The 18,669-nt window shown below is 57.0% G+C and overlaps 2 protein-coding genes and 1 long non-coding RNA gene across 5 annotated transcripts in view; 2 read left to right on the forward strand and 1 right to left on the reverse strand.

Annotated features, from left to right (window-relative positions):
• The window catches only part of SCTR (secretin receptor), a 58,349-nt gene extending 54,249 nt beyond the window's left edge, over positions 1–4,100 (forward strand). The window contains exons 12-13 of the mRNA XM_033860341.2: positions 2,931–2,972; positions 3,734–4,100. Of these exons, the coding sequence (XP_033716232.2) occupies positions 2,931–2,972; positions 3,734–3,880 (189 nt within the window). The 3' untranslated portion in view covers positions 3,881–4,100. The remainder of the gene's footprint in view (positions 1–2,930; positions 2,973–3,733) is intronic.
• Positions 4,101–6,361: 2,261 nt separating this feature from the next.
• Positions 6,362–11,595, reverse strand: TMEM37 (transmembrane protein 37). Of its 2 annotated transcripts, XR_012333195.1 has the most exons (3): positions 10,761–10,907; positions 9,606–9,795; positions 6,842–6,968 (listed from the first exon to the last, which is right to left on the reverse strand). XR_012333195.1 is itself a non-coding variant. In XM_019932334.3 (2 exons), the coding sequence occupies exons 1-2, from the start codon at positions 11,450–11,452 to the stop codon at positions 6,378–6,380; spliced, it is 612 nt and encodes a 203-aa protein (XP_019787893.2). In that variant the 5' UTR covers positions 11,453–11,595; the 3' UTR covers positions 6,362–6,377. The 2 variants fall into 2 exon arrangements, 1 of the variants encoding a protein (XP_019787893.2); XM_019932334.3 differs by lacking the exons at positions 9,606–9,795; positions 10,761–10,907 and adding an exon at positions 11,432–11,595 and having other exon boundaries at positions 6,362–6,968.
• LOC117312998 (uncharacterized) lies at positions 7,620–18,294 on the forward strand. 2 transcript variants are annotated; one of them, XR_012333197.1, is made up of 7 exons: positions 7,620–8,253; positions 8,568–8,668; positions 10,506–10,891; positions 11,246–12,246; positions 12,349–12,521; positions 13,101–13,590; positions 16,372–18,294. It is a non-coding gene; the product is annotated as an uncharacterized lncRNA (long non-coding RNA). The 2 variants fall into 2 exon arrangements; XR_012333196.1 differs by having other exon boundaries at positions 11,246–12,521.
• Positions 18,295–18,669: the final 375 nt, after the last annotated feature.

Consider the following 18,669-nt stretch of genomic DNA (forward strand, 5'->3'; position numbering starts at 1 on the left):
GACCTTCTGTCTCTGGAGCTGGGCTTGCGGCTGGGGCTGCAGACTGCTCGTGAAGGCCGTTTGCCTCCTCTCTGGGGAAGTGCTTGTTAAGAGGAAACCAAAGCGCCTTCCTAAATGTTCCCATAGAAATGTTTACAGAGAAAAAGGATCTTTAAGACTTCTTTCAAAAAAAAGAACCACTGTTCAAATACAAACAGATATCATTTTATTATATATTATACATTTATACTGTATGCATATTTTTTAAATTTTGTATTATGGAAAAAATTTTCCATAATACAAAAGTGAAGTGGACGATATAATGAACCTCCGTGTGGCCCTTACCCTTTCATGGCCTGTCCTGTTTCACCTCTACCGCCACCCACCCTCATCATTTTAAGCAACCCCAAGCCATCGTTGTATTTCAAATGTAAATACTTTAGTATGTATTTCTAAGAGACGAGAGCTTAAAGAACACACACAGAACCATAATGCCATGATCACTGTCATATATTTCTAAAAACGAAAGTTTATTAGCTCCTCCTAATTGTAGAAATACTTGCTTATTGAGGAAAATTTGGAAAATAAGGAAAAGAAAAAGGAAAATCCATCCATAATCTCATAACCCGATATAATGACCTCTGTTAAAATGTCAGTGTGTTTACTTCTGTCTCTTTTCTATCCAAGAAGACACACACATGTACACACACATGTACACACACAAAATTGAGATTGGGACGTGTGGTTTTATATCCTCCTTGTTCTGTTTAATTCTTTATCATTCCATCATGAACATTTCTCCAGGTCATTAAAATTCTTCAAAGACTGCATATTCTTTATTATTTTTTTTTAATTTATTTTTGGCTGCGTTGGGTCTTTGTTGCTGCTCACGGGCTTCCTCTAGTTGCGGTGAGCGGGGGCTACTCTTCGTTACGGTGCACAGGCTTATTGCTATGGCTTCTCTTGTTGCAGAGTCAGGCAAGTCCAAGACTGCATATTCTTAATGATTGTATACAAACCGTGGAATTTCTGAAGCTTGCTGGCCGAGGCAGGCTGCCCTCTGCATACCTGGGGCACGTCTAACCAGCCCTCACCCAGGGCTGCCCCCACCTCAACAGTGAGACTGTGTCTCCGGACCTTTGAGGCTGGGGCAGCCCTGGTCCAGTGAGGTGGCAGCAGCCTGACCACCAGCTCCCGGACTGCCGACCCGGGACTCAGTCCCTCACCTGTGAAGCGGGGGTCCTCCCCACCCACATCCTAGGGCTCTGCAAGGATTGAATGAAGCACCTGGAAACCAGAAGCCCAAAATTACACAGGCTAAGCTGCGCCCCAAACCCAGCTCTCGTTTATTTCAAAGCCCGACTTTCACACCCTCTGACAGCGGCTCCTAATCAATGGTGCCCCTTTGAACCATCTTTCAGAGCTGCTGATGGTCTCACCCCAGACATTTGGAGTTGGGGCACAGAGTGCACCCTGGGCCAGAGCTCCCAGGTGATTCTAACGTGTGGCAAAACGTGAAAACCACTACCTTGAGTCCGTGTTCCTGCCCCACTCGCGTGGTCCCCATTCCATGTGGCATCAACCACACCTGAGACTCTTAGAGCAGATCCTTCTAGTTTGTAACTCTTGTTAAGACGCCAGGACTGGGCTTCTGTGGTGGCGCAGTGGTTAAGAATCCACCTGCCAATGTAGGAGACACGGGTTCGAGCCCTGGTCCGGGAAGATCCCACATGCTGCAGAGCAACTAAGCCCGTGTGCCACAACTACTGAGCCCGAGTGCCACAACTACTGAAGCCCGTGCGCCTAGAGCCCATGCTCCGCAACAAGAGAAGCGACAGCAATGAGAAGCCCGTGCACCGCAACGAAGATCCAATGCTGCCAAAAATTAAAAAAAACTAAATAAATTAAAAAACAAAACAAAAAACCACCAGGACTCCTGAGCAGTCGTGTGGAGGAAGCCCACCATAAACAGGCTGGTTCATCCCTCTCTGGGGTCCTGTCCATGTCCTAAGTAGCTAGGGGCAGGCCTGGCTGGCACTGGGGGGAGGGGCTGTGGCACCCAGGCCTCTGTGGGGAGCCTGAGGGCAGGGGCTTGTTAGGAAGGACAGGCTGGCCCTCGGAGGGCCCTGAGGTGAGCAGGGCATCCGGACTGCGAGACCCTGCTCATAGCTCACGGTTCCACGCAAACCTCTTCGGCTCAGATCCTGCATCTCAGCCCGCAGCCCTGCCTGGCAGGCTCCACGCCAGGATTCCGGGGGTACCACTGGGAAGAGAGGAGCTCCGGATGCTAGGGAGGGAGGGTCCTGGTAGGCACAGACCCCCACCATCCCAGGGAACCTAAAGCGTACGTAGCCCTGAGGCCTCTGACCTGGACATGAAGGGGGATCATGCCCCACTGTTGGCTGGCCGGTACCTGCCTGCGACCTGCACACCGGCTGTTCGGACCACATGGCTACACATTTGTCTTTCAACTTGATTAGCTGGCCCTGTTTAAATCTCTCCAGATTTCCAGCTGTCTTGCAGATGAGCCCACCCAGGCCCTGGGGCTCCCATGGGCTGCCCCACCCGCTGAGCTCGGGCGGATGGGCATCGCTCGGGTGCCATTGCTCCTGCCTCTCCCAGATGGCCCGCCTCACTGATTCCGGTGACCTGCCTGGTCCCTGTGGCCTGCACTTGATGTAACTGACACCACCCTGGTGCAGGGGCCCTCCCTGGACACGGGGGCGGTCCTTGCCCCCAAGGGCGTCAGTCTGTGGGTGATGCCAGCACAGCTAGGGGCACTGAGGGCCGGAAGAGGAAGCCTCCACTTCCCCTGGAGGGGGAGAGGCGCGGGGAGGCTCTGCAACAGCTGTGGGGAGCAGTGAGCTTGGGGCTGGTGATGAGAGGACCCAGGCGGGTAGGAGGCTGGGTGCTGGGCCCGCACTCATCCCGTTGCCCTGCTTCCTCCGCAGGGCCTGGTGGTGGCCGTTCTCTACTGCTTCCTCAACGGGGAGGTGAGTGTCCTGGGCTGCCCGGGCGCAGGGGAGCTCCCTCACAGCCGTACCTGGAAGGGGTGGTGGGGAGTAGGGTGTGGCGTTGGTGGGGGAGGCCGGGCCCTCCTGGCTTGGGCCTGTCTTCCGGGAGTCTGGGATCACCTCCTGGGGGCCCCAGGATCGCCTGCAGGCCTTGTTAAAACAACTGCTGGTTCCTACCCTGTTTCTAAACCAGCAAAAATAGGTCCCGGCAGTCCGGGCTGGAGGCTGAGAACGTCTTAACTAGCACTCCAGGTGATTCTTATCCTTGGGCACGTTCAGGAAATGGGGGCAAGTGCAGGCGCCCCAGCCCTAACCGAGGCTGCTGACTGTCCGCTTGCTCGATGGGTGACGCCGGTCACTGCCCTGCTCTGGGCCTCAGGCCTCTCACCTGTAAAATGAGTGACTCAGGTGAAATGTTTGCTGCTCCGTCCTCTGAGACCTCCAAAGGGTGTGACTCCTGGCAGGGCGGGGGCTGCGCCCTTAGCTTGAGGTCTCCGCCCTGCCCAGAGCACTGCCGGGACGTGAGGCTCCTGGCACAGAGGCTGTGCAGTTGACGTTACTTAGATGCGGTGTTGCCCCACTTGAATGGGAGTCGAGATGGTAAATGTATGAGCGGCCTGCAGGAGGGGGAGGCGTGCCCGCTGGGCAGACGTGGCAGAGCCCGAACGAGGCCCCAGGGGAGCAGGACCCTGGGCAAGGGTCATCTTTCCCTCTGGGTGACGGCTGGTCTCTGGGGGCAGGTGCAGCTGGAGGTTCAGAAAAAGTGGCGGCAGTGGCACCTGCGTGAGCTCCCACTGCACCCGGTGGCCCTCGGCTCCTTCAGCAGCGGCACCAAGGCCAGCCCCTCGGAGCAGAGCCGGGGTACCTGCAGGACCAGTGTCATCTGAGGCTGGAGCAGGGCCACCCAGACAGGCCAAGATGGGTCCTGAGGGCCGACTGCTGCCCATCTTCCTGCCAGATGCCGTGTGATCGCTCCTGCGACTCTTAACACCCCTCCTCCGGGCCTGGGGCAGGAAGAGGGCCTGGGATTTGGGTCTGTTGAGTTTTCTGGGAAGACTTCAGGGGTCCCAGGAGGGGGCAGGGGAATAAACGGTAACTGGGATGAGACTTGGTATTTGTCAGCCCTGTTGCCCTTGAGCCACAAGGTGAAGGATGCTGTCCCCCACCACTTTCTGGAGGACGGGGCTTCCGTGATCCCCCTGCTCCAGTTTTCAGGGACAAGCTTAGCAGAAATTGAGGCCCTTGGCCCTAGGTGGACCCTCCCCACCCCTCACTGCAACTCACCCACCCAGTAGCTCTTCCCCCAGAGCCTTCTGACAACCAGGTCACAGGGAGCCCAGGAGAGCCCCAGCCCTTTCAGTTGCCCTAGCATGGGATGAGGCACCTGTTCTTCCTGCTTTCAGCTAAGTTATCTGCAGTACAGCAGGAAATGGGGCAGAATCCCATTTGACAGAAGAGAAACTGGTTCACCAGTGACTTGACCAAGATACTCAGCAGGGAAGTGGCAGCTCGGTCCAGGGCTTCTGGTTTCAAATCCCCAGGCTCCAAGGCTGTCTGTCTCCCCTGCTCCTGGGCAAGGGCGGACAGGGCCCTGTCTCCCCGCCCCACTGGGGATTTTAAGTCTCACCCTTTACTCTGAATCTCAGTTCCCTCAATTATTAGCAGCCATGTGAGGGTTGAAGGACTAAATATTTGAACCCTTTTACAAAACAAAGCCTGCGTGCTCAGGGGAGAGTATTCTTTTTTTTTTTTTTTTTTTTTTTTTTGCGGTAAACGGGCCTCTCACTGTTGTGGCCTCTCCCGTCGTGGAGCACAGGCTCCGGATGTGCAGGCCCAGCGGCCACGGCTCACGCGCCCAGCCGCTCCGTGGGATCCTCCCGGACCGGGGCACGTGGGATCCTCCCGGACCGGGGCACGAACCCGTGTCCCCTGCATCGGCAGGTGGACCCCCAACCACTGCGCCACCAGGGAAGCCCAAGGGGGGAGTATTCTTGACAGAAGCAGAGGCGACCCTCCCCGCGGCTAGAGAAGAGGGCATCTTGCTGGTAGGTGGGCCCAGCTCTAGTTCTGGCTTTAGGTGACCCTGGACAAGTGGCCCTGGCCCCCAACTTCTGCATCTCACCCCTGAAGACAAGGTCACCCCCTTTGCATCTTATAGTCTGCTACTGGGGTGAGAAGGCCAGATATCCATTTTCCAGGGCGCTCTCCAGGGACCTTCATGGACTCTGTACATCTTGGAATCAAAAAGTTAAAAAAAAAAAAAAATCACAGGAGAGGTAGAGGCACCCAGTCCAGCCCAGAAAGAGGACCTGGCAGGGCAGAGACCAAAACCCCATGCAATCAGTGGCAGCCAGAATGAACCAGGAAAGGCCTGAATTCATCGGGTGGGGGAGGGGCACGGGGCTAGTGTTGAATGAAATGGGCTGAGGGCAAAAAACCCACCTACTGGGCAGAAAAGGGACTGGAAAGAGGCCAGTTTGGTGCACAGAAATGTAAAGTGGCCAGCAAGGGTGGAAATCTCCACCGGTTCCTGGTCCCCTCCACCTGCAGGCCTCTGCATCCAGGGTGGTTGTTAATCATTACCTGAGGTCGGGCCAGTCCCCAGTACCCCCTGGAGTCCAGCAGCTCCAGACACGTGCTCTTTGAAGTGTGCGCTAGGATAAAAATGGCACCCTGAGGCTGTCGGGCCCTTACCAAAGATGGATTGCCCACGCTTACCAAGCCAGGCGGGCCCTCCTGGAAGGGCTTCAGGCGGGATTGACAGGGAGAGTCCCGAGGCACAGCCAGCTGCTGGAAGCTGGGGTTATCCAGGGATTACAGGGTCCCCCCGACAAAGGGCAGGGCTCAAATAAAGTCAAACGGTTTGAAAAGCTTCTGCACCCCAGCAGCCCTGAACGCTGCCTCCCTGACGCGACCAAAGCTAAAGCAGGGAATCTGCACGAGGCCCTTTGAGCTGGTGAAGCAAGTCCTCGGCACTGACTGGACACCCTTCGCTGACAGACGGCTCACTCTCAGCAAGCCCGGAGGCCCCGGGGGCCCTGCAGCCCATATCCCAGCAGAGTCACTAAAACAGGTGTGAAATGTACCTGGCTGTGCGGCCAGCCTGAGCACCGGTTACCTGAGCTGCTTCCACATCTACTCCCATCCCAGGAAGGACTCAAGAATGGGTTTCAGAATATGTTTCTTCTTGTGAAGTCAACATCCTAATAACGTGGCTAAGCTGGTGCAGCTGGTGGCTCGGAGGCGCCCAGCTGGCCTCTGGGCTGCAAAGGCCACTGGCCCGACCACCCCAAGGCCGAGAGGCGGCAGTTCGAATGTCACATGTTGGAGAAGTCCCATCTTGACCACACTTTCTGGTAGAACTCAGCGCCCTCGCTGGGGGGCCTAAAATTTTGCAGGCAGGCCCCAGGGGTACGTGACGCTGTCAGTCCGGCTGATACTGTTGATGTGGAGGCCGCTGATGGCGTTCAGGAAGAAGAGGAAGGAGGCCGTGAATTCGCTCCAGAACGTCAGGCTGAGGCCCATGAGCGTGACCTCGTTCCTAAGGAGGGTCAGGAAGCTCAGGAGGCCCCCGAAGGAGAGGATGGAGGCAAGGAGGAAGAGGGCGGAGCCCACGGCCCACTTGTGCCACGAGTGGGCGTCCTCGGACACCTGGGACACCATGAGGAGCTCCAGGCCAAAGATGGCGACCACCACGGCCAAGGTGGCCATGCTGCGGGCCACAGCCATGCCCGAGGCTAGCCCGGGCACGTGGGCCTGCCTCAGGTCTCGGAGGCAGTGCAGCTCAGCCTGGTTGGAGGTGGTGCAGAAGTGCCACAGCCCGAACAGACGGTCGTCGGCCAGGAGCCAGTGGCCATCGCAGATGGAGAGGGAGGAGAGGACCACGGCCAGGGAGGCGCACAAGATGATGAGGGCCCGGATGGAGGGTTCAAAGAAGGACCGGCGGGGCCTCCTTTGGGCCAGCAGCTTCTGGGCCTGGAAGACAGCACGGGGCAGCATGAGGGAGGGCCCCCGCCACAGCGCACCAGCCTCCTCAGGGAAGACCCAGAGCACACCTTGTAGCTTCCGACAGCCACGGTTTCTGCTTCGGTCTCCCAGGATGCCCGGGAAGCCCACCTTAGTCACAGCACAGACCCACCTCCTGGTGGGGCGGGGGGACCCTCCTCCCATCCTACCTGTTCCCCATCCGTCCTCCATTCGAGACCTATAAGCGTTGCCTGTGGATCCAGTTATTCATCGGGCAAAGAGTTCCCTGACCTTTCTTTAATGATCTTTATAATGCGTAAGAAACCCCAGTTGTATTGACAGGCAAATCTTGGTCCATTCTGAAGTCAGCAAACCTGTCTGGCTTGGCAGACGTGACCTTGAGCTAGCAGCCAGCCTTGGTTTCTTTGTGCAAAACAAGAATGCTGCACTAGACATTATTAGCACATCAGTGAAGGTTACACAGCTCCCTCTTCTGGCTCCCGGTCTTCCCCAGTTTCATTCTAATCTGCACCCAGCTTTTTCTGCACTTTTCTTCAGTGCGCAGTGATGTTTGCACTTTGCCCTTCAGTCTGGCTCAGCCTGTACTCCGCCCAGGACATGGCACCGCTGTCTGTTCTAGAAGCTTCTGGGCGGGGGAGTCCCTGAGGCTCCCCTTCAGCCTATGGTTTCGGCCCCGCAAAAGTACACCCTATCCTCTCTCCTGACAAGCTGGGCCAAGCGTCCAGTGAGGTGTCCCTTCTCACAGCCCCGGGACACCCCCAAGCCACCGTCCCCAACCCCCAACCCCGAAGCAAAAGGAATGCTTCAAAGGGTAAAACTCCTTAGACGGCCCACAAGCCCTCCCAGGGCATCCTCCCGGCCACCTCGCATGCCTAGGACAAGCCTAGAACTTTCCTCCTCACACCTACTGGTCCCTCCACCTGAAAGGCTCTTCTCCCGGCTGCCCCCCTTTCTCCATTCTTCATGTCTCAGCGGAAACATCGCCTCCTGGGAGAGGTCTGTCTTGCCCACTCAACCCAGAACGGACCCCTCCGGTCACTCTCTGTCAGGAACCGTTCTGACAAGTTTTCCATTCCTGTCTGATTCATAGTGGGAGGGCAGGACCGTGGCCCCAGCACCCGGTGCCAGTGCCGTGCTCAAGAGCCACGAGGTCGAGTTTGCAGCCGCTGTCACTTCCATCTGAAGCTCCCTTTAAACCATCTCCTGCCCAGTCATAACTTACGCCCTTTACAGTGTGTGTGGAAGCAGCCCAGGTCACGCCCCAGTTTGGGAGGTAAGCAAAGCACACAGCTCATGCGTGACGGTCACTGCTGGGAAGCAAACCGAAAGGGGACTCTGGGGGTGAGCCCTATGCCACGTGCAAGTGGAGGCTTCCAGAGGCGGTCTGGGCCACCCCTCTCGGTGAGGGGCAGAAAGCAGAGCCACGCTCCCGGGAGGCCCCGGGACCCTTATGGATCCGGCTTGCTTTCAGCACTTCTGTCTAGTTAGGGTCCTGTCTCACTCTTAAACCTGAGTCTGGTGGAGTAGGGTGCTCCACGGCGGGGGGCGGGGGGCGGGGTATGTAAAAAGGGAAACTGTCACACACAGGTCAGGGGACCAGCCCAAGAGCATTCACCGAGATCACAGTAAAGCCTGGCACAGCTGCCCGACAACTGTATCATGCGTAGTGGGGGGGATGCACACAGCCGGTAAGTACCCACTGGGGCCTTCGTGGGAGGGGCTCAGTACGTGGTGAGAAGGGCTGGAGTGGCCAGAGGGACGCCCAAGGGCTCGGGACCCGACTCAGACCAGAGGCAAAGGCAGTCGGGGGCGCTGTAAAGAACACTCAGGCGGGGAGTCTGGGCTCTGGTTCTCAAACCGCATCCCCTTGTCTCCTTGAGGCCTCCAGGTGCTAAAGCAGGGGGCAGGGGGTCAGCTCCCGGCCCCTCACTTCAACCACAACAGGTCCCTCTTACCTGCTGGAGCCGCTGGGAATCTAAGAGTCTGTACTGGATTTCATTAGGAAAGAACGGCTCTACTAAGAAACAAACCAAGGGAACTTTGAAATCTCTGTGCCTACAAACCATGAAGGTGTTTGTCTTTGCGAGGCTTCTTAACCTCCTTGACCCTTGTTTTCTCACCTACCGTTCCGTACTTACATTTTGTAGCAGGAGTTAGTGATCCCTGCAGGAAAGAGTAGCCATGAAGGCACCCGGAGGTTACAACTCCCTACAGGTTGATAAGTTTCTAGGATGGGAAAACCCCAGACGCAGGCAACAAGTCACAAGAACGCAGCACCCAGAGGCCTTTTGACCTCAGACATCACGCTGTCTGGAGAAAAAGCACATGCCACCCTACCCTCAGCCCCACCTGTCCTGCACACAGAGTGAACTTTAACCTCCAGGCCCTCAGACATCACACTGGGATCAGGAAAAGACAGCTGACATCAGGTCATTTTCCCCCTCCCGCCCCAAAGGAGGGCATCATTCAAACTCTGACACCAGTAAAACTCCCAAGGATTAAGTGAGATCATGAATATAAAGGTGCCCAGCACAGAAGCAGTTCCTGATTAATATTAGTAACAGTAATAAGGTAACTCGGGAGTCCTCCTTCCTCACCACTGCCCCACACCCCGGCTGCCAGCACCTCTGTGAACTTCCAGTGATGCAGGGCCTGAAATCCTCTTCCGGAGGGCAGCTGGGCAGCAGCGTGGTCAGTGGAAGGTCCGTGGACCAGAGGGTATGAGGGCAGTCTAGCCCTGCCCCTGACCCACCAGCCTCTAGCTCTGTGACCTTGGGCAAATCACTTAAATCTCTTAGGGCCTGGACCAATTCCACTGAAAAAAAAGAAAAAAAGAAAAATGGAAGCATTTCCCTTTTTCATCCAGAGCTCCGAATGATTAGTAGTGACCTGTAGAACAGTGTCACTTGGCACTCCTGGGCCACTGAGGCCAATGCCAAGGTCTTGTCTTCCTCTGGAACCCAGCACCCCATCTGATCCCGTCAACCCCTAAGTAGTGGACACTTTGGGCTGCTCACTACTTTTCTGCACATCAAGCCCCCGCCCCGCGCCCCTGAGCTTCCCCCCCCCCCGCCCCCCTTCCCAGTGCCCACTCAGCCCAGGCCCAGGTCAGACCCACCCCCTCTTCAGCTGGAAATCTCCTCTACAGCCTCCTAAAGAGTAAGCCCGCTCCGCCTGCGTCACCGCAGGGCACCGGGAGCCAGCACGCTTGCCTTTTAGCTCTTTGGCCTCCGGCGAGCTATTTACCCCCTGAAGATAACAGTACCTGCCTCCTGGCCCCCCGGGGGGAGCCGAAAGGAGACCTAAGCGCCCCAACCGCTTAGAACAGTCCCAGGCAGGCGGTTGAGTGCTCCTAAGCATCAGCCCCGCCCCCCTCCTTTCACTAAAAGGTCAAGTCTGTTTACCTGGCTGCTCTCCTGCCCTCCCCACCCCCGTTAATCCTGCCGCAGTTTCTTCACCTCTTAATCTAGCACTCGCTTCCCTAAACCGCTCCTAAATCCCGGTGTGCACGTCTCTCCCCCGCAGGGCCGTCGGCTCCCGAAGGCGGGACCGCACCCGCTCCCACCCTCCTCACTGCCGGTCCCGGAGGCGGCTCGGCCGGGACCCCAGATTATGCCCAGAACGAGAGGAACTCGCTGCATCCGGCTCTAGGGTTGCGGTGTCCCGGCCACAAGGGGCTTGGGGCGCGGCCTGTGGGTGGAGTTTCTCCTGTTCGGGCCCATAAGTCTGGTTCGACTCGATTCTATCGCTGAGCCGGCCGCCACGGGCGGGTTACTGCACCTGAGCCTCGGTCACCGCATCTACAAAGTGGGCGCAGCGGGATCAGCCCCGGAATCTGCGCTGCGGGGCGCCGAGCACTTGCAGGCAGAGGCTGCGGGCCGCTCTCACCGTCTCGACCGTCCAGTCGGGAGGTAAGGAGGCGGGACGCGTCCGCTAGGGAAGCTCGGCGCAGGGCAGCGGAGAGCCGCACGCCCGGGGGGTGGGGGTGCGGATGGACCCCTCGCATCATTCTAAGGAGAAACCCCATCTCTGCGAGGCGGGGCCCTCCCCTCTCTACAGCCCGTCCTGAGGTTTCCGCGTGCCCCAGCGAGTCCACCCCCTTGCCCGCCCCCCAAAATCAGTTTTGGGAGGGGAGATGGTCTTGCTGCCCCCGCCCAGGAAAGTTCTGGCTTCCCCAGAGATTCTTCCTCGTGTGACAAGGCGAGGCTCATTTTTACGAGTGGATTCCGTCCATCCTCCGCTCCAGATGCGCCCCCTTTTAACAGGAGGGACCCCTCTGGTGCACCTAACAGATGAACACTGCGGACCCCAAAGAGAAGCACAACACTCCTCCCCAGCCGTTTAGGAGCCTCGGTGCCCGCAGGACCTCGAGGAGACCGCGCCCCGGGCGGCTTCCCCCCCCGGACCCCGGCCGGGCCACTCCACACCCCCCGCACCGGGCTCTCGCCCACCTGCACGCCGAGGGCTGTCATCCCGCGCCTGGGCTCGGCCGCGCGCTCCCGCCTGGTTCTCTCGGGGCTCCCGAGCGCTGCTCTGCCGGGGCCGCGGCTCCCGACTCCCGACCTCTTCCCGGGGGCGGGGCGGGCCGGAGGGAGGGGCGGGCGGAACTGCTGCCCCCGGGCGGCTGGTCGGGCCAGGCCCCTCCCCGCCCGCACGCCCGCCCGCCCGCCGCGGCTCGGTTTGCGCTGAGTCAGCGGGGCCGCCGGAGGAGCCCCCGGGCAGGGGCGGGGGCCAGGACCCGGCCCGAAGGGGAGGCTCGGGCCCTGGGGGAGGGCTGACCCTGCCGACTTGCAGGCCCGGAGCCGCTCCCAAGTCTCAGGGCACGGCTGTGCCCGCGGCGCTGATTCCTCGAGGGCCCGGGGCTCAGGAGCCGGGTCCGCCCCGGCGGGTCCGCCCGAGCGTCCGGGGAGGCGGCGGCGTCCAGACGGCAGGCGCGCGCCCGGGCTCTGCAGCTCCACCACCGTGGGCCGTTGTGATCCTGGGCTCTTGTTTCCGTCTCTGAGCCACGGGCGATAAATGAGATGATGCCCGTAAAAGGTCGGGGGTCTTGCGAGGCTTCGGTAAATGTGAACGGAGTGGACTCCCCGGGGCCGTCTTTCCTGCGTCCCTTTTCTCTCCCCCAAAGCGGGGCGTACAGCCCTGCTCGCCTCCGCAGGGACCATCCAGAAGGCAAATAGGACAAGACAAAAGTCATTGTTCTTCCTGGACGTTTGATGGGGCTTGAGTTCTCAAGGGGGCAGCGCACAACGTCCCCACCCCAAGAAGGGTAAATTCCAGCTGAGACCCTCCCAGCCCTTCTCAGCTGTTGATAAACAGGGAGGGGGTTGCCGCCTAAGGTGAAGCAGGGTCTCCTTTCTCCGTCTCGAAGCAGGGTGAGGGAAGTTACTTGGCCCACTCAGGCAGGCAGCTCCCCGGTGACTTTGCCCGGGGACGTTCTCAGCTGGCACCTAACGCTCCCGCCGCCCCACCCCAAGCCCCATCCCGGGCATCTCCCTGTCAGAGGTTCATCTGATTCTGTCGCTGCCGCAGAAACCGCGTCAGGTACGTTAACCTAGCGCCTGCCTTGTTCCGTGTGTGGTCAGGCCTGTTTGGGGGTCTGCTGCCTGTTATGCTTTCTTGGTAAGAATAGAAAGTCTTGAATCGGTGGAATTTAGAGCGACATGTCAGCAAGATTGCTGGAGAAGTAGAAATGACTTAGGAATGATGATGAGGAAGTGATGGTCCGCTTCCAATTATTTTATGAGCGTAAGAAAGCCGGGGGACTTCCCCTGGCGGTCCAGTGGTTAAGACTCCGCACTTGCACTGCAGGCGGCGCGGTTAGGGTTCACCTGGGCAGGCCCTTCATTTGCACTATTTGCTCTCCTAGGTCCCTCCGTGGGGCCGGAGCTGAGCAGAGCGGGTGTGGCAGAGTGAGAGACAGCAGCTCCACTCAGCAGGAGTGACTGTCGTGAGGGGCAGGGGCTTCCCAGTGCCGGGGGTGGGGGGGGGAGGGGAATGACAGGGTGGGACCTTCAGGGGCTAAAACCGGGAACAGCCTGGGGGTGAGTAGTGGGACAGCACAGAACCCACCCTCTTGCTTGACTGTCTCTGCCTTTTCTCCTCCACCTGTCCTGCTTCTAGGCCTGGCCAGTGTTGGGGAAAGAGGAATTGCATAAGGGGAGGATGTGGCCCCCACTCACCCCTCTGACCACTCCCGTCTGATGAGAAAGTCCCAGGCACTGATCTTAGAAAGTTCCAAGGCAAGGGCACAGGTACCGATTAATGAATCAACAAACTCAGTGAGCACCCTCCCATCTCCGGGCCTTTGTACTTGCTGCTTCCTCTGCCTGAAATGTACTTCTTCAAGATATTCACAGCTAAGACTCACCACCTCACTCCCCCAAGGAGGTCGGAGAGAAGCCTGCGGTGACGACCGCACCTGAAACAAAGATCTTCCATTCTCTTCTCCCTCCCCTCTGTCACCACAGGAGCAAGGACTTTGCCAGGCACGACAGTAGGTGCTCAATAAATATTAATTGAATATATGAATGAGTTAATTGTATACCTACTCTGTACCCGCTGGCCTGGCTAATGAGGGACAAAGGAGAAAGAGACAAAGTCCCCGTCAGGGGTAAGATGCTTGGGTTTTAGGGTCAAAATCTGCATCCCCTTCATTTCTGCTCCCTCCCCAGCCTCCCCAGTTCAGGCCCACATCCTCCTCCTGTCTCTTCCCTTGCACCCCTGGTCCACCATCCTCTCGCCAGCTCTAGGCCCATCACCTCTAACGTGGAGGCCTGCGTAACAGCCTCCTGCTGGGCCGCCCTGCCTCCACCCTCAGCCTCTGTCCTGCAGCTTCCCGTCCCCTCTCTCTGCAGGCCCACCCCTCTGCCCTCAGCTCCAGCTGCACGTGCTCGCTTGTGCCCTGGGCAGGAAGCTCTGTCCAGTCTCAGGGATGCTGTGTTCACGGTTCCCTCTGTGTGACAGGCCTTCCCTGGGGGTCTGCTGGGCAGGCTGTCACCTCTTCAAGGGCCTCCCTTGAGTTTGCCAGCCAGAGTAGCATCCCACACACGCTTGACCCTGTTACCTTCGTGTTTTCTTCCTTTCTTTTTTTTTTTTGTATATATTGTCTCATTCATTCCTTTTTTAAATTTATTGAAATATAGTTGATTTACAGTGTTGTGGGCCTTCGTATTTTCTTGATCCTTAGCTGACCTTCTCTATTTGTCCGTTTCCCTCTCTGAAGTACAGCACACAGTTGAGTGCTAGGCCTGTCTCTCTTTCACCCCCGCATGCCCGGTTCTAAGAGCAGGGACTGGGCCGTAAGGCTTGCGAATTGATGGAGCAGCCTCAGATGCATTCTGGGCGAATCACTTCCCCTCCGTGAGCCTTGGTTTTCTGTCAAACGGGGAAACGCATCCTTTGGGTGTTGCGAGGGTCATGGGGGCAGTGACTCTGTCAACTGCGCCTGGCGCAGGGTGGGCACTGACCCCTGACCCCAGAGAAGCTTAGCTGAGGCAGGCTCCACTCTGCCACTAGGGAGGCCCCTGCCCCGGGTTTTTCTCCTTTGAGCACTTGGGGTGTGGGTTCTCGGGCCGACACGTGGGGAGACCCAGAGGCAATAACGGGGAGTCTGCTAGGAGCTGCCTAGTTCACTGGGCAGTTTCAAAGCTGATGATTAGCTCTGCCTGCCCGAAGCCTGGACTCCTGGTCCCTCCAACTCTCCGTTCTTTGTGGACCCGCCCACTTGCCTCTCCCTGTTCCCTTCCCGTCCCCTCCCCACCTTCTCCCCAGCGCCCTGACTTCACCCACTGGGTCTTTCTCTTCTCCCATCGCTCTCCTCAGGTTTCCTGAGTCCAGGCCGGTTCCATCCCCTCCAGCCAGACCTCCGCCCGCCCTTTGCCCCCTCTGCCTCAAGCTCTAGCCGTGCATCCCGACCTCTTCCCAGTCGCCTGACTGCAGCAGAGACTTTGTGTAGGCATTATAGTGGCCCAGGGGCTTCCCCGCCTGCCCTGGGGCTTTGCTTCACAGTGCTTTGCTCTGGGCCAGGTGGGTAGCAGGTGTGATGTTTATGCTGCGGGTGAGGGTGTCGCCTCAGGGGACCCCACGGCACCAGTTCCCCACCAGGGCAAGGGCGGTGGGGAAGGGGACTGACCGGTTGAAGGGATGAACGGATGCAGCAGGGATGTAGGTGGGCTCAGAGGGTGTCCTTTCTGTAGGGTCTCCCCTTTCTACAGGCAAGTCCATCCTGGAGATGGGTGCCCCTCCAGGGCACCAGGACCTGCAGATTTCCAGGCAGAGTTGGGGAGACTTCTAGCACCTTCTTTGCAGGCGTGGACCCTGGAGTTGTCAGCGCACTTTGAGACACTCCATCTCTAGGCGATGGTCCCCGTAACTAGGCACACCCAGGGCAGTTGTAGAGAGCAGACTGACAGCCCGTCCCTTCCCAAAAGGGGCCGGCGCTCTTCCCTAATCAGGGCACCCCGCCTGCCGGATCAAAGGGTCCAGGAAGCAAAATTAGACCCCAGGAACTGGTGGTGAGCACGGAATGATGACAAGAGAAGTTAAAAGCTTAGGCAGGGCTTTGCCTAGGCTCTGGGAAGCCCAGGAAATACCCATCACCCCGTTTATTAGCTTTGACCTTTACAAGGAAGGCATGCTGTCACAGGGGCCAGAGGAGTGAGAAGGGAGGGAGGGATGGTCCCCCACAGGGGCGTGGAGGGCTGGTCAGAGGGGATCCTGCAGGCCTGAACCAGCAGGGTCTGGGCGTCTGGCCACTTACCACCTCAGTCTGTAGACGTGTTAAAAGCAAAGAAGTGTTGTCAATTCAAAAATTGGGAGGTTTGGAACTTCCCTGGTGGTCCAGTGGTTGAGACTCTGCGCTTCCACTGCAGGGGCCACGGGCTCAATCCGTGGTTGGGGAATTAAGATCCCGCATGCCGCACGGGGTGGCCAAAAAATTAAAATAAAATAAAATAAATTGGGAGGTTTTACACTAGATTCTGGATTTATTGGCTTCTCTTGAAAATGAGACAGTTTGGACCCTGAGGGTCCCTTTTCTGCATGGGAACAGTGGCCACTTTGGGTGACTGCCCTTTGCATGGACTGTGCTCTGGGGAGCCCCCCAGTTTTACCGTCCCCCCCGTTCTGTTCACTCTTCTGTGTTGCCTGCCTGGCCCTCGTAGGATTTCCCTTTATAAGCCCAGCTCTGTGTTGTGCTGGTAAATAACCCAGCCATGCTTTCAGGGTCTGTTTCCACGCTGCCACCACTGCCTTCCTGGCTGGCCCCAGTTTTTGTTCCCCGTAACTCTGCCCGCCCCCCCCGCGCCCCAGACCAGTCTTTCCTGCCCAGATTCCAGACCCTCCTGCTGCAGCCCTCACCCCGATGGCAATGATCTCCCCCTTCTGGGTTCAGGTTCCCGGAGAATCTCCTTAGTCGAGGAAAACGAGGCTGCTCGGTGTAAAGGGAAGCAGATGGTCTGAGCACTGGTGAGTCTGGGGCTAGGGGCCCGTCCTGGTCCAGAAAAGCTGTAACCAAGGGCTGGGGGCAGGCAGCCTCCTGGGCGGCAGGGGCTTCGGGCGAGAGCGCAATGAGGTGGGGGCTGTGCACTCGACAGAGAGCCCCTCCCTGGAGTCATCGTGGCTCCCGCCATAAGCCCCCTCCCCTGGAGTGCGCCGGGGGTGCACTGACCGGCCAGGCCTCTGGGACCGCGCTCTTTGCCAGCCTGCAAGCCGACCACCTCCTTTTCATCTGGTATCACTTTGTCGGTGGTGAGGGGACCCTTCCTCCTCTCTTCCAACTTTGCCCTGGATGATATTTCGTCTCTGACCTTATGGATTGATTTCTTAAATACATTTCAAGAATTCTAAATGCAACATTCTCCAGCTCCTATGTATTTTCTGGATATTTATGTGATCCTCAAACTTTTCCAGTAAATGACCCCCCGTCTTTTGTTTTGTTGGACCCCAGTTCCGAGCCCAGCCAACCATTCTCAGATCACAGCACGCGGGCATCCTTGAATCCAGGTCCTCCTGAAGTTTATTTTCCGTTTTTCATTCGCCCAGTGGTACCTCCTCTAATGTGTTTGATGTATATCCTTAACCATTGTGTATCCTTGTATGTGTGTGTGTGTGTGTGTGTGTGTGATTTTTGCTTTCCTAAGTGGCATTATGCTATAAATCTTGTTCTGTTTCCTACTATTCTCACCCAACAGCATGATTTGAGGCCACCCCTGTTGGTATATGTGTAAATCTAATTCAGTGTTTTACACATGATAGGTTGGGTCCCAGTAGCGGCTGGTGAGATCAGTTTGGCAGGGCATAATCACCACTTATAATAAACGAATACAATGTAATAGGCAACATCAGAGTGCCTCAAACATAATTAGGGTAAATGTTGTTTCATGAATTTTTTTTCAAAAAGAGATAGATACAGGTTGCAAAGTAAAAAGTATTTCTTAGGTGGGTGCCAGGAAAGTTTGAATGGTCTGGTTCATTGCTTCTTTTTTTTTTTTTTTTTTTTTTTTTTTTTTGCGGTACGTGGGCCTCTAACTGTTGTGGCCTCTCCCACCACGGAGCACAGGCTCTGGACGCGCAGGCTCAGCGGCCATGGCTCACGGGCCCAGCCGCTCCGCGGCACGTGTGATCTTCCCGGACCGGGGCACAAACCCATGTCCCCTGCATCGGCAGGTGGACTCTCAACCACTGCGCCACCAGGGAAACCCCAGATCACTCTTTATCTTGACTTACATTGCTAACTATATGGATGGACATTGTAATAACATGTAATTCTTTTTTTAAAAAAATAAATTTATTTATTTAGTTTTGGCTGCGTTCTGTCTTTGTTGCTGCACGCGGGCTTTCTCTTGTTGAGGCGAGCAGGGGCTTCTCATTGCAGTGGCTTCTCTTGTTGCAGAGCACGGGCTGTAGGCACGCAGGCTTCAGTAGTTGTGGCACGCGGACCCAGAAGTTGTGGCGCATGGGCTTAGCTGTTGCGCGTCATGTGGGATCTTCCCTGACCAGGGCTCAAACCCGTGTCCCCTGCACAGGCAGGCGGATTCTTAACCACTGCACCACCAGGGAAGTCCCTGTGGCTTTTTACTGTTGATGTGACCCTGGTCCCCTGGCTGAAGGAGGGCTTGTCAGGTTCCTCCACTATAAAGTTCCTCTTTCCCCCAGTCCATTCTGTCTGTACCATTTGCAAGGGTGTCACTAGGCACAGCCCATGTTTAAGGGGTGGGAAGCTGTGCTCCACATCCCTGGCAGTTATAACATTTATATTAGTTTTTTGGGTTTATGCCTGAAAGATTCCCACGCTCCCATATTATCTATTTATTTTTTCCAGAAAAATAGCTATAAAATTGACTGTGAGTTTACGAAACGATGCTCCACCTCGGTAATGATCGGAGGGATGCTGGATGCAACCATCTATGCCTTGAATAGTGTCTGGCACGTAGTCTGTGCTCCGTAAATATTTGACAGTGAGTAAGACTTAAAAGCTGTGAGGGAGGACATGCAGAGTGTCACCGGTGGCAAAGCAGAGTGAAGAGCAAGGGAACATGCCACAAGGAAGGGACGTGCCTGGCACTTTTGAGGACCCGCAGGAATGCTGTGTGTTTGAAGTTAAGTGAGCAGGGGACAGAGTCCTGGGGGTTGTGAACAGGCTTGTCAGCCGTTGAAAGGACTTTGGCTTCTACTCTGGGTGAAATGCCCG

The sequence above is a fragment of the Tursiops truncatus genome, chromosome 7 (genome assembly GCF_011762595.2).
Source record: "Tursiops truncatus isolate mTurTru1 chromosome 7, mTurTru1.mat.Y, whole genome shotgun sequence".
NCBI classification, from domain to species: Eukaryota; Metazoa; Chordata; class Mammalia; order Artiodactyla; family Delphinidae; genus Tursiops; species Tursiops truncatus.

Bases quoted from the DNA above. Each gene is read 5' to 3' on its own strand.
- TMEM37 (XM_019932334.3), bottom strand. From the start codon at position 11,452: ATGACAGCCCTCGGCGTGCAG. The intron at 6,969-11,431 runs GTGGGCGAGAGC...GCTGTCTTCCAG, and splicing joins TGACAGCCCTCGGCGTGCAG to GCCCAGAAGCTGCTGGCCCA.